The sequence below is a fragment of the Protopterus annectens genome, chromosome 4.part1 (genome assembly GCF_019279795.1).
Source record: "Protopterus annectens isolate FY-2018-M chromosome 4.part1, PAN1.0, whole genome shotgun sequence".
Lineage (NCBI taxonomy): Eukaryota > Metazoa > Chordata > Ceratodontiformes > Protopteridae > Protopterus > Protopterus annectens.
The window spans coordinates 151,782,850-151,798,291 of record NC_056734.1 but is presented as its reverse complement, the minus strand read 5'-3'; the positions used below and the strand labels follow the sequence as shown (position 1 = coordinate 151,798,291).

The 15,442-nt window shown below is 37.5% G+C and overlaps 1 protein-coding gene across 8 annotated transcripts in view; it reads right to left on the bottom strand.

The window, feature by feature from the left end:
- Positions 1 to 15,442, bottom strand: part of TNIK (TRAF2 and NCK interacting kinase) — a 1,728,926-nt gene that overhangs the window by 431,968 nt on the left and 1,281,516 nt on the right. For all 8 annotated transcript variants that reach the window (XM_044070048.1, XM_044070049.1, XM_044070051.1 and 5 more), the window contains exon 12: positions 4,249 to 4,453. In XM_044070048.1, the coding sequence (XP_043925983.1) occupies positions 4,249 to 4,453 (205 nt within the window). The remainder of the gene's footprint in view (positions 1 to 4,248; positions 4,454 to 15,442) is intronic.

Sequence of the window (15,442 nt, the reverse complement as noted above, 5' to 3'; positions counted from 1 at the left end):
TATAATCACAATGGGATGATGGGAAACTCTAAACTTAGATCTACAAGCAACATGCAGTGCAGCGAAAGCCCTGTAACATAACAAGCTAGATAGTAAAACATGACAACATGACGATGATACTGATATCACTCTAGCTAAACGCAGGACAGCCAAAACACTACTGGTGAGCACACAGAGAATTACACCTCCTGGGGGCTTTTGTACAATCATGGGCTCATCCAGCAAAAGTATTAGCATGCAAATGAACGATGCAGCAAACGAAGACTAGTATAGTAGTGATTAAGAAGGGGACAGAATAATATTCACATCCAAAGACATAAGCACAGCCTTTTGCAATAACACTGTTTTATTGTTGAGTACTGTATACAGACATGTGGTTTGTTTACTGTATACAGATACATGGGTTGTGTAATGAGCACAGATGCATGGGTTGTATATTGTATGAACCTTGCTCAGTCACTAATATAATAAATGGAAATGGTTTCAGCTTATAAAGCTTACAAGTGCTCACTCTTACATACACAGAAGCATTTGTTTATACTCTGCAATAATTCTCAGATTGGATTACAGACTGTTTATTAGATCAGGATCATTTTTAGCACCCAGCCAGCTTAAGCAGCCCTGATGATTCTTTGTGCTCCTTCACAACATGGAACAAACATGCAGTATGACATTTAGCACTGCAAAACTATAATGTTCCTGTCTGAAAATCACAGAGAATTCAAACATTTACAAAAAATAGTAGATAATGTCATGCTCACAGGCCATTCAAATTTGTCACACTTCATGCAGCACTGGCAGGCTTGGCAAACTTTGAAGATGATCTCATTGTGTATATGTCTCCCAAGCATTTCATGCATTCGCAATGTGATCCATCTGTACGGGTAAGTATGGACAGTTGAGGAGACACCAGACCATGTGGAATGTGATGCTTAGAAGGGTTCCTGATATCTCAGGCACTAGTGCTCAACAATGAATTTTCAAATTTTATATGGCTGAAAAATAAGGGCGCTACAAGAGGTTGCCACTTAGAAGCTTAAGCTACTGTACTGTAGGAGTTAAAACTGTTGAGGATAAGAACTGTATGACTAAGACTATCTCCAGTGACAGACTGTTTTATTGAATATGCACAAAAGTTTTCTGAGATTATGTGCCTTTGAACATTGATATGGATAGTAAGTGTGTGTAGGGGACAAAGACTCCCCAGTGGCTAAGTGACAGTAAGGTGCTTGCCATCATGCCATGCAGAGCTATCAGTTCACATGTTTGTGTTTTGCTATTTCAATGAAATGGCCCAATGCACAGAACCCGAGTTGAATGCTTACACTGTAACTATTATAGATACAGTACCTATAGGCCTGACCCACATGGATGGCAAGTCAACATTATTTTATATTTTTTAACCATAAATGTGCTTTAAAGGTGGTGTTTTGCAAATAGGAGGGCTATAACACTCCAGTCACTAATGTGCTTTGTTGACTTCAGGACTTGAGAGAGTGACTTCTTATTTCTAACACTGTGGTTTTAGGTAAGGGAATGTTATCTTGAAAGGGAATGTTATCTTGAAAGGGTTACCGCTAATTCATAAGATTTTGAGTAAGCATGTAGTTGAAAGCTTGAATGTTTACTAAACTAGCTAAAATTATTGGTTTGTACAGACTAACTACTCATATTTTTTTTCATCTGGTAACTGCCAAGCCTCCCCATCCCAAATGACTCATTTGTTTTGGAGGTAAGAGCACCATGGCCTACTTATCAGTCCTCATTGCAAAGTATGTGTGATAAAAATGATGTCATCATCTTCCTCAGGTAAATGGACTCATTTCTAACTCTTTTGAGCCCTTGCCCTTCTCCCAGCAACTGACATTTGAGGTCACATAGTAGAAAGTTCACTAAACCTTCCACTTTGGGTGCAGGTGTTCCAGCACATGCCTTATGAAGTGCTAAGCCAAGTGCACATCCCTTGTCCAAGGACTGTATGCCATACTGCTCTCTCTCTAGCAGGTTGCACACTACAGTTAGCGTGACTGCCTCCCTCTCTCCCTCAGGATGAGTAAGTCATCATCACCAGGTTAATAAAACCAAAGGCTTTGCGTCAAAATCTATTTCCTGAACAATAAGATTTATGAACATCTATCTGGCATTATTGACTGATGATAATACTCACTGATTTACCAGAAGACCAACAGTTTTATGAGGGGTAGGTAAACATATAATGCAAAATCAGGGATGTTCTGCAAAATCAGGGACAGCAGAGACACATGTCATAATAAAATGGGTACTAGGTCACTAGAAAAGCATTGTGACTTTTATAAAAATGGAAAATTTAAACTGTCAAGAAAAGGTAAATAGTAGTGCTCTTATACTTTAAATAAAAATGATTCAGGAATTAAATTAATATTTATTAATTCTGTCTCTAAAAGCTACCATATATGGAACTGTTCCTGAAGAAAATTATTTATTCTATACAATTCATGAATTTAAACAAAAATATAAAGTAGTTACTGTAGCACAACATGGGGCTGGCAACGATCATTAGGAAATACAGAATAAAATGTTCCTGCTCCTTAAACTGCTAACTCCAACTGCTTATTGGAGTCACCACACTGTTATCATGACACCTAACTCAAAGGTTCGACTGGCACATTTTCAGGGCTTTCTCTGCAGAAGTAACAAAAACAATCAGTACAGGCATGACAGCCCATAAAAACACAAATTCATGGCAAACTGCCAATATACACACAAGTGCTTGGTGGTCCTCCATAGGAATACTGAATTCGGTTAGTTGCTTAGGTCCAAATGGTACCAGTGAATACATGGCTACAGCAAATGATTATCCATGTCTGCCTTCAAGTATTTCATAAGCCTACATAAAAGGCCAGTCAAGTATTCAGAGATTATGGCTGTCACCCACTCTGCTCTACATTTTGTCACTGCTACAGACACTCAGATTTCACTGGTAAATGCACGAGCACTAATGAACCATCCCATTTCAGTGAGCAAGAAGGGGAAAACCTCAGCAAAGGTATAGACCTACTGTCTAGGACAATTCCCATAATGCTAAAGAGTTAAACACACCATCAATCAATTGAAAGGATCCTTAAAAGAATGCAAATGATATTGACAAAAGGTAGTGTCACCAAAATGCACAAGGTCAAGCAAAAAAAAAAAAAAAAAAAAAAATATATATATATATATATATATATATATATGTATACATATAAATATGTGTGTGTGTGTGTGTGTGTGTGTGTGTGTGTGTGTGTGTGTGTGTGTATATATATATATATATAAATATATAAGTCTACTTCAGATGATCGAACTTTCAAAAGTTTGACTTTCATATGGCTGAGACCATATGATTGAACTTCTGAAAGTTAGAACATCTAATAAAAAAGTAAAAAAAAAAAAGAAAAAAAACTGCCTGAACACTTTTAGCAGGGGGGGGGGGGCAAGCCCCACTGCACCCCCCATCCCCCCTGCTATTTATATATACCAATTCCGAGATCACATTACAGTGTGGAAAAGGGAAATCTTCCCGTTCTGCACTGCATGGAGATCTCCATTAAGAACGTTCAAACTTTCAAAGGTTCGATCATATGGTCTCTGCCATATGAAAGTCGAACTTTAGAAAGTTCAATCATATGAAGGGGACCCATATAATATATATATATATATATATATATATATATATATATAGACACAGACACACACGCGCACACACACACACACACACACACACACACACACACACACACACACACACACTTGCACACCCTACACTCATCCTAAATACGCAACCTGAAATCACACCTAGGGAGTAAAGGGGTATTTTGACCAGTTTATTTGGCAATAACATTGGCATTCGGGTAAAACTGGCAACAAGAGAAAATTATTTGAAGTCGTCCTAAAACTCTGTACACATGCAGCTATCCTACAGTCTCATATGTGGAAAAACAGTAAGTAAATACTACCAAGACCTGAATTTCTCCTCCCAGACTAGTGTAGTTACTGAATTAAGTGACCTGGAAAATTCAATTAATGCAACAGCCACAAAATACAAATTGAAAGAAAGTATGTTCCCAGTGCTGTAGTCACATGCAGAGGGGCTCAAACAATTGCCTCATATAGCACCGAGTTCAACCAAAAATGATGCATTTATTGTAATTTCAGAATGTGTACAGAAATTAAAGAAGTGTATTATTTGCTTATTAGTCAATAAGCACAGAATGCTGGAACCAGTGTTACCTCTTCTAGTCTCCGCCTCTGTTCTTTCTGTTCTTCGATTCGTTTCTGGCGCTCAGCCAGCAGCTGTCTTTTGTGTTCTTCATTCTCTCGCTGCTGCTGTTCAAGCTGCTGTCTCCGAATTGCCTCTGGACGCTGCTCCCTCACCAGCTGAAGTCTCAAAAAGTCTCTTCTCAGTGTTGATTCCCCAGGTAAGTTTACAATAGAGCTGCACACAAGAAAGAAAAAAATCACAGTCTAAGTTTTATATAAAAAAATGTTTATTTGTTTACCTTTTGTTAACTGGATAAATAGGCTTCTCAGCTGAGCCTTTTCCATGGCTCAGTTGACAAGGAAAGGGTAAATACTCTATATGGTTATAGTTATTTATATATATAGTTTATAAAATGTCTGATATATGATATGATATATAATAATATATTTTATATATGTGTACTATCAGAAGTGCAATGCTACCTGCACCAAATCTGGCAATACCAACTTCAGAACAATGGAACAAGCAAGACTATCAACACACTATGCCAAACTCCCGGACTTGCACTCCCTTTCGGTACCCATGTTAACACTTGCTCCTGGGTCTAGAGCAGTACGGACTTTCAGAATTCAGAGTTTTACAATGTTTTGGGTTACCAGCATTCATTTTCAATGTTGTGAAGTTGGCATTATCAGATTTTAGTACAGGTAATGTACTTTTGATAGTAAACCTCTCTCTCTCTATCAAGCTATAGATATATGTTAACATGGTTTTACTCTTGCATGTTCTAGGGTTATGTCTCAGAGCATGTGCAGCTAAATATTGACTTTTTTATTTTTTTGTGTTGACATTTCGGTGCTTAGACTACTTTAAGTGCACCTGTATATCTATCAATCTATATATATCTAGATATGCATACATATATATTAAGTACATGTGTGTGTGTATGTGTGTGTGTGTGTATATATATATATATATATTTATGCATGGATTCACTTCATAACACTGAAATACCAAAACACTGAAAATGAGAAAACTTCATAATGTGTAAGCCCAAAATACTGAAAATCAAAATCCTGAAAACTCATCCTGAATGTCAAAATACTGAAAACAGATAAGATACATATACTGACTGTAAACAACAAAACCTAATTACATTCCTTCAAATATAAGCAGGAGGGCAAGTCCCCCTGCACCCCCCTATGTGGGGGCTGTGCCCCCCCACACCCCCTGCTACTTAAATATATCAACGCCAAGATTACACTTAGTGTAGTATACTTGGTGGAAAGTAATATGATTTATCTTGTTTAAACTCAGTGTATGTATGCTGTGTGTTTTCAGTATTTTGAGTTTCAGTATTGTGAGTTTTCAGGATGTTGAACTTTCAGGATTTTGGTTTCAGTGTTCTGAGTTTCAGTATTGTGATATTTCAGTGTTACGAAGTGAATCTATATATACATATATATATATATATATATATATATATATATATATATATATATATATATATATATATATATATATATAGTGGATATAAAAAGTGTACACACCCTTGATAAAATGCCAGATTTTTGTGATATAAAAAATGAGACAACAATAAATCATTTAAAAACTTTTCCCACCTTTAATGTGACCTATAATCTGTACAATTCAATTGAAAAACAAACAAATCTGAAAAATACAAAAAATAAAAAGTGTACAATAAGCTGGTTGCATAAGTGTGCACACCCTTAAACTAATACTCTTTAATTACAGCATTCAGTCTTCTTAGGTACACACCTGCCATCAATTAAGGAGACTCTGATTACCCCCAAATAAAATTCAGCTATCCTAGTAGGATTTTATTGGCATTTACTCAATTGCCTGCTAAAGCAAAAGCCATGGTTCGCAGAGAGCTTACAAATCATTAAAGGGACATCAATGTTGAAAGGTATCAGTCAGGAGAAGTGTACACAAAAGTTTCCACAGCATTGGATATACCATGGAACACAGTGAAGACAGTCATCAAAAAGTGGAGAAAATATGGGACAACAGTGATGTTGCAAAGAACTGGACATCCCTCCAAAATTGATGAAAAGACAAGATGAAAACTGGTCAGGGAGGCTGCCAAGAAACCTAAAGCAACACTGAAGAAGCTGCAGGAATTTCTGGCAAGCACTGGTTGTGTACTACATATGAAAACAATCTCTGGTATTCTCCATATGTCTGGACTATGGGGTAGGGGAGTAGGGTTGCAAGACAGGAGCCTTTTCTTACACAGAAAAACATCCAGGCCCAGCTAAAATTTGCAAAACAATATATCAAGTCTCCCACACGCATGTGGGATAATGTGTTATGGCCTGATAAGACCAAGGTTGAACTTTTTGGCCACAATTCCAAAAGGTACCTTTGGCACAAAAACAACAGTTCTCATCATCAAAAGAACACCATCCCCGTGGTGAAGCATGGTGGTCCCAGTATCATGCTTTGGGGTTGCTTTTCTTCAGCTGGAACTGGGGCTTTAGTCAAGGTGGAGGGAATTATGAACAGTTCCAAATACCAGTCACTTTTGGCCCAAAACCTTCAGGCATCTGCTAGAAAGATGAAGAGGAATTTCACATTTCAACATGACAATGACCCCAAGCATACATCCAAATCAACAAAAGAATGGCTTCACCAGAAGAAATTAAAGTTTTGGAGTGGCCCAGCCAGAGCCCAGACCTAAATCTAATAGAAAATCTGTGGGGTGACCTGAAGAGGGCTATGCACAAGAGATGACCTCGCAATCTGACAGATTTGAAGTGCTTTCACAAGGAAGAGTGGGCAAATACTGCCAAGTCAAGGTGCACCATGCTGATAGACTCCAACCCAAGAAGACTGATTGCAGTAATTAAATCCAAAGGTACTTCAACAAAGTATTAGTTTAAGAGTGTGCACACTTATGCAACTAGCTTATTGTACATTTTTTTATTTTTTATATTTTTTCCCCAACAGAAGTGTTTATTTTTCAAATGAATTGTGCAGGTTATGGGTTAAATTAAATGTGGGAAACGTTCTGAATTGATTTATTGTGGTCTCATTTTTTTATATCAAAAAAACCTGGCATGTTAATAGGGGTGTGTACACTTTTTATATCCAGTGTGTGTGTGTGTGTGTGTGTGTGTGTGTGTGTGTGTGTGTGTGTGTGTGTGTGTGTGTGTGTGTGTGTGTGTGTGTGTGTGTGTGTGTGTGTGTGTGTGTGTGTGTGTGTGTGTGTGTGTGTGTATATGTATGCATTTATATATATATATATATATATATATATATATAATATATACACATATATAGGAGTAGGTTAAAATGTCAAAAATTATCTGTCAAATTATAATTACAAAATGCAACTTGTTTTTTAAAATCATGATCTCGCACCCTCCTTAAATTGGAGTGACTTTATTTTTGGTTGCTTATAGCAAGTGGGTTTGAGGGGGATAGACAAATCCCACGCAAGCATTTTGTGGAAAGGACTGAAAAGAGCACATAAAATGGCCAGGTTTTGTGATCATGAGTTGGCATGTATCAGTGGTCAACGGTCCACCATGTTTTTATTTATTTATTTTTATCCTTTTTATTTGTCCCTTTATTTGCCAATCATCTAGTTGCCACTACCAACAATTCATTCTCTATCCATCACTGTGGTGACAACAATTTGTAGTATAGACTTAGTTCAAGCAGCCAAACAGTTTATCCATTTGATGACCTAACCCTCCAAGGTGGCTGATGTGTGATCTTACTATACTTTCAACTATGTGAATGAACATTCCTACCTACATCCTGAAGGCTGCCATGTGGAGGTGGGTTGGCAGAGCCAAACACATCCTTGTCTCCTCCTATTGCTGCACGCCATACAACTCTCTGTCCAATAGGTATCAGAACTGCAGTGGGACTGATCACCTATCTTCTCTACAATGGGTTACTCAGCTCTGACTGCTCACTCCCATCCTCCTCCCACACTAACTGATCTTGGGTCAGCTTGTTCATAGTCAGGGCTTCATCTCTATATGCCATGAAGTCAGGCAACCATCATACTTTTGTGTAAAACAACACATTACTCAAAGAAAACCCAAACATACATCAGGAGAATTGGCAAGTGGAACAGTCATTTTCCATAAATCAAGGCTAAACCCTTCATGCTGGAGTTGTGAGACACAGATCTTATAAGTGAGCCACACTCTTTATGTCTTCTGAAGTTTCAGGAATATTAAAGTTACTGTATCAGGTAATGCTGCTTTAACTATAAAGCTATATTTCTCAAATTTCCCCTGTAAAGGACTCATCAAAATTTGTGACATAATTAAACATGAACACTGCAGTGGTGAGGCAATTCAAACAAACTAGGAAAGGTAGTATTCATACCTTCAAAGTTGCTACTATTAGGAGAAAAGGACTTAGAAAATGAATATTTAAAAGCAAGTTTTTAGATGTGCTTATCTGGAATACATGTTACAGCCTATTAAATGATTTGTTCCTACAGCAATTTACATGTTGCAAATACATTTTTATCAGATTTTCTGCTATAATTTCTCTTGCAGATAAGATACAGTTTCCTCACCTGATACATCTCAATAATAACTGCATAATGTTTGTTCCTATGTTTGAAACTTCTGAACTGGTTCAGAGTATGAGACTGAAACTGCCCTCCTTTAGGATTCAGCTTTCTTTGGGTGGCAGGAGGAGTTACCAAGCAAATTAATTTTTGAGATAAAAAAAATAGGATTTTAAATCTTGCTTCAAGAATTAATTTTCCAATATGTCACACAGCCCTGTATATTTCCCACAAGTTGAAAGATGAATGTTAGTATTCAGAAAGAGTCTCTCTGCCTCTGCTAATTGGCCAGTGTGAATGGGAATGGTTAAATTAGCATGACTGACAGAATCTCTCATTCACAGACGTGGTAAAGTCACACAGAGAATAGCCTCTTTAGCAAGTCATGACTGTGTCTTTGAATGAAGCACTGTGCTGTTCACTGCACTGCCAGACCCGAGAGAACTACTGTTCTCACTACCAGCCCATACACACAGATACACACATACACACACACACACACACACACACACACACACACATACACACACACACAAACACACTTCTACTCTACTTGCCTGTACATTGACTACTCCGATAGCAGTAAATGGGTATGTGAATGCCAACAAAAGACGGCATTTTCTTTTCCCTGCTACAGTAAAAAAATAACTTGGTTAATCAGGAGTCATGGCCATTTGCAGTGGAGGGCACATGGCTACTTATCATTAGTCATTCCCATGGACAGCAGCATTAGTGTGTAGCTTCTTCATTGTGACCTCTTTCCATCCTGCAGCCCCTACAAAATGAAAATGATAACAGATTGGTCTATGAATCAGAAAGGCTTAATGTGATGCAAAAACCTTCCAAGTTCAGCATTCTGACAAGACTTTCCAAAGCCCATTGAATGCGTGTCCATCATATCAGGCAAATTACAAAAGATGTTGACTCTGACACTCTGCAAAGTCCATGGTTTTCTACATCCAGAACACTCTCAGTTTGTTATCCTTTGATGATCCTGTCACAGAATTTACATGGATGATATTTCACAAATACTGCTGACCAGCATCACAGCAAACTGTAGCATACTGGCTGCAATGTGGTCAAGGAGTCTCAAACAGATCCATCCATCCATCCATCCATCCATCCATCCATCAATCCACAACCCCTTTTCTCATTTTGCACATGGAGTTGAGATATCATTTCAACTGTGGTAATCATCTAGGACCAAGGTTCATACCACTGGGTGGCTAATATATTACTTAAGCTGTACATACAGTGTGGCATTTGAATTGCCTCTCCTTTGAGCTCTGACTATTTTTTCATATGTGGATGTATATCACGATACCTTCTACAGTCACCTTTTTCCCCTTATACCTCTCTACACCTCACTTATACATTCATTTCCCCATCAAGAGGCAAGAGTTAGGCCTTTAGAGATTGAAGACATGGAAGTTATTTTTTCCTTGCATCACTCTGGTGGTTCAGAATTGTTTTCATAGGTAATTACTAGGCAATCAGTCTGCAGACTATTGTATTTTTAGTTACTAACCAGACAGTGACCAAAGGTGAGAATCAAACCTCACACTTTGCATCTGCAAGGAAAATACCTTAACCATTTTGCTAACCTTCAACCCTTTATGAACTTTCTGTGTTTTTGCCAGTATTGACAGCAGTATTTATGACTCATCTAACATAAGTATTTTCTTCACAACTAATTAAACATTTATTTATTTAATTAGTTATTTTACTTATGAATTTATATATTTCTCTTTATTGACTGAGATAGCCAAACTGAGCTAAATAGCCCATTTAAATGGGATCACTGGAAGAAACTTTCCATTCAGAGACAATAAGTAGACTCCAACAAAAGGTAACCATAAAGAAATGAACACTGCAAAAGTCAGACACATGAAAATTAGCAAAATACACAACAGAAGTGATGATGTAAAGTCTAAAACTGTACATACACAGTACTATTTACACACACACACACATATATATATATATATATATATATATATATATATATATATATATATATATATATATGTTCAGGACAATTCTTTAAAACATCCCTGAAAATAAATCAACTTGCTTTGAAAATAATTCAGAACAGTATCAGAGTCCCTACTTACAAACTCTACCAAGATTTACTTATGCTGCCCCCCCAAATATTTTTTTTTCTGATTCCTGATCAAGTATTTAGAGTTATGATGCTTCTTTTCTGATTTCTAGCTTCAAGATAAGGTTATTTTTTATGTAAATTATCAAGAGATATTCCTTACTTGGACCCTATTTCACTTTCATCACTAAAATCACAAACCATGACAACATTCACTTACTCTGTATCTTTGGTATAGAGTTCCTTATAGTGATGTCAGTACAGAAAATTGACTCAAGTTTTGTCAGCGCTCACTTGACAATTTTAAGGACCTTAAATCTGAAAAGTGGCAATTATTTGACATCTGCTTCTAGGGGTTGTACTCCCATTTCTCGGTCATGGGCCGGGGCTTTATGCCCCACCTTGCTCCAAGTCATACATACAAACACCAGCTCACACAAATATTATCCAAATATAAGTTAATTAAACATGCTGCCTTTCTGTAAGGTTCCCTTAAAACATCAAACAGCACCCAATGACAGATAAGGAGACCAATTCAGTTGCTGAATGAAAGCAGGTCTCAATAGCCTTAGAAGCAGGCATTTCCTGGATTTGAGATATAAAAATAACAAAGTCCTTTCTTATACATCTCTATAACCCACCAACCAGTCAGCAAAGTCACATGCCACAGTATCTTCAAAAGGGCTAGAATCCCTCATCCTCCATTTTTTTGTACTGTGTAACACTGAGCATGTCACTTTATAGATTTGCACTTCATAGATTCATAGATTGTTTCCAGGTAACAACCCAAGGGGCCTTTCTAAGCCTAACCAAGTTTTTCCCAAAAGAATAATAACATCCTATATCCAAATAGGACATTGAGGGTGAGGCATTTATAAGCTATCTCTGTCCTTAACTTGTTCATATACCCTATCTGAAAATATGGGTCCATTGCGCGTCTAATGTCTATTCATAGCCAATGTTCTACATTCATAAACCTACTGTCTGTTAGAATACCTGTTATAACAATAAGAGGATATTTTGTTCAAATGCTTGGCTCTCAGCTATGTGAAACAAATGGGTATATTAGGAGCAGGTAGGGGAGCCATCAGGTTAGGTCCTATGGGGATGCAAAAAAATAAATAAATAAAACAAAGGACATTCTCAGGCTGCAGTCAGGAAAAACATCAATAACCTGATTTCTACGTGATGTACTCAGAAAACCAATTACTAAAGTATGTTAGGACTTCAATTAATGCATGCCAACTCCAAATAAATGGAATGGAAAAGTCAACACATCCAAGGTTACTGTCATTTACTTGTGTAATTTTCCTGCATCAACTCTGAATACCTGAGCTCCTGCTATTACACTAAAGACTATATCAAAGTGGATAAAAGATATACATTGTCCAGAAAGCAAAACCCAAATGACAGCATTTATGTAGAATAAAGTTCCAGGACTGCAAAGGGAAATCTATTTTCCATTCGTGACCAGTCAAAGACTTATGATTTAACACAAACGCACACAATACCAGATAAACACTCAGGTTAATAGGACTCAGTGATTATCCCGTGGCCTGCTACATGAAGTGCTGAACTGAGACCAATGAGAATTCAGATCTTCTACCACTTGGGGATCTTTTAAAACATGAACAACAGTAATATCTATGCTATTACTACATCTGAACTTACAGTGAAAATCAACAGAAACATCAAGGCAAATGGTACAATATCCGATTCAGGATAACTCTCTTAAAAATCTTCAATAAGTAAGAAAGGCTGAAAGGGAAAGTAAGAAAGGCAGGGACAGAGACTGAGTTTGAGAATATTTCCAAATGAAAAATCACTGCTAATTCATTCAGTTTGGCAGGAAAGAATCCACCTTTTCTAGACAAACCCACACAATGAATTCTGTAAGTGGATTTCAGAACTCTACATACCTTAAAATAAGAAGGTCAAATGTCCAACCATCATGAAACCAGTGACACATGCAAACTTCGAAACATACAAGACTTCAAGTGTGTAAGAGACAGACTGCTGTCATCCTTGAAGCCACCTCATCTCATCAGACTGAATGGATTTTATAACAGAGCAAACTCACCACATATTCTGCAAAGAAGCTCCCCTCCCCAAGGGACAGACAAGATATTCAGTCTGCCATTGGCCCTGAAAAGCAGAGTCTGTTCAGATTAAAACGGGCCCTGTGTATTCAAGGGCATTAAATGGAGTAATCTCATTTAGGCAAAAGGCCTTTTGTTGGGTGAAACCTGGGTCGAACACCACACAACCATAGATAACGTGGCAATGTGCAAATAGGAAGTTACAGCACATGCTAAATCACACTTATAACAGTAGTCACTGTCTTCATTTTGTAATTTTTTTGTTTTCTTTCTTATTCAGTTCAGCCTGTACTTAGCTGCTTTAAGCATACATATTTATCAGAAGAACTGCAAAAAGTCCCACCACCGTCAACAGCAGCAATTTTTAACATAACACCCAGAATTAAAAGCCATAGCTGGTGACATTATGTGGTGCTGCAGTAGCGTTGTCGCCTCACAGTAAGACGCTGTCCGGTTCGATTGGAGACATGCGTGAATGGGTGTTCCTTTGTTGAAGGTTGTGTGTCAGGGCTGGTAACTCGGCACGTAAAAATCAACTAACAATCATTAGCGGACCGGAGTTCTGCTGTGGCGACCCCTAATCGGGAAAAGTGATTATGCAAAAATACTGAATATTACAGTCTGTGTAGAAAAACATAAATTCCCAGCTTTTCAAGCATAGAATAAACTTTATTTAGCCTCATAACAGGTTACTAGTACAGCTACAGAAAATGTTATGCAGTGGCTCAACCATTTTAAACTGAACTACTTACAAAATGAATACTCTTCTTTCCCAGTAGCAAAAGAATCACTAAGTTGTTTAGTTTGCCTTGAAATTTTGGCACACAGCGAATTCAGTATAGCTCTGGAGTTAGGAAAGTGAACATATGGTGTATCATACACTATTGTCCCTAATCTGGCAAGCTTTTGAAAAGTAAACTGTGAGATTAATTTTGTGATACAGAACAACTTCAGAAAGATCTGGAAGACACTTACTTTCACTATATACTGTTATATAACATTCACATCGCACTGTGCTTGTTCATTGGAATGTATATACACTCTGCTTTTCATTATGTAATTCATCTGAACTATTCTGTTATTGCTAACATTTCTGAACTTTGTTGTTAAATGGTTTGTTTTTCTCCCAGGCTGAGCCTGGAATTGGTCAATGCTGATCAGCACACTGCCTAAGTAAACAAATATTAAAAAATAAATAACATAAAATCAACCCCGCCTCATCTACTATACTGATTCTAGTTCTGCACTGTGATAAGCTGTGAACCACACTATTTAGGACTAAGTTATAAAAGTGACACATATCTGGCAAGGTGAAGTAGTTTTTTTTTCCCTTTCTTTTACAAAATCACCATTAAGACAAAAAGATCACCATCCAAGCTTCATGCTGTCATATATATTCCAGCCCAAAAACTGTTGTTCTTAAAATGATATTACATTTCCTATTCTCAACTCCAGACATAAGAAAGTTTCTTGACTTCATAGACTAATTTAGTTACCTGACACTGAAAACCAGACAGTCTATTAGCATACAATTTAAGATATGCATGCAGAGACAACCTGTGAAAAATTAAACACAGCTCATGACCCCAGGGGGGCTGAAACTAGGAAGTCCTTCAGCTGGAAGCATTTCCAATTAAATGCAATGCTTTTAATGAAAGAAATTGCAGCACAGAAGGTGGTTTACTCAAAGTGAGAAGAGTGAATCGTCTATAAAAAATGACACCAGTGAAGACGTTTCATATAGGAAACAGCCTGACCAAATACCACTTTTACAAAATGACTGAGCAGACTGGTTTTATGGTGGATAACTGTAATCTACACTGCAACAGAGACATGGAGGAAACTAGTCTCTTTGTTTTAGTACACTCATGCCATGCATCACTGTCTAGATGCTTTCATTTTTGAAACTGGTAACCGCTGAAATGTCATGGGTTACAAACAAAACCATTTCATACATTCTGAATGCAGCAAAACAAGTTAAGAAGGCACATTTTCAGAAATGAGGTGTACAGAAGGACATATGCTTTGAAGAGACCACTAAACATTGTTTCTACATTATGTGGTTCTAGCAGGTTGACAGATGCAGGAGGTTCTCTGTTACTGCCAACAGCAGCTGGTAAAGCATCCGATGACAACTGATGGAAGCAGCCCATCTAGTGAGGGTAAACCAGCTTTGATCATGGCCTTCAAGTACAGAAGGAAAAGAAGACATGGATAGGAAACTCATTCTCAACTACTGGAGCAAAGCATCTCAGGAGAAAGCTCCAGTATGGCTTTATGGAGCAGTGTGTGTGTGTGTGCGATGGGAAATATGACAGTGATAAACCTGGATACCTTTCCATATGCAGTAGTCATTCTGATGACACATTTCAACTTGTATGTATGACACAGACATTTTCTGTAATGAGGAGAACATTTATGACATCAACACTAGGACTATAGTAAGCCTTACCATGAAACAC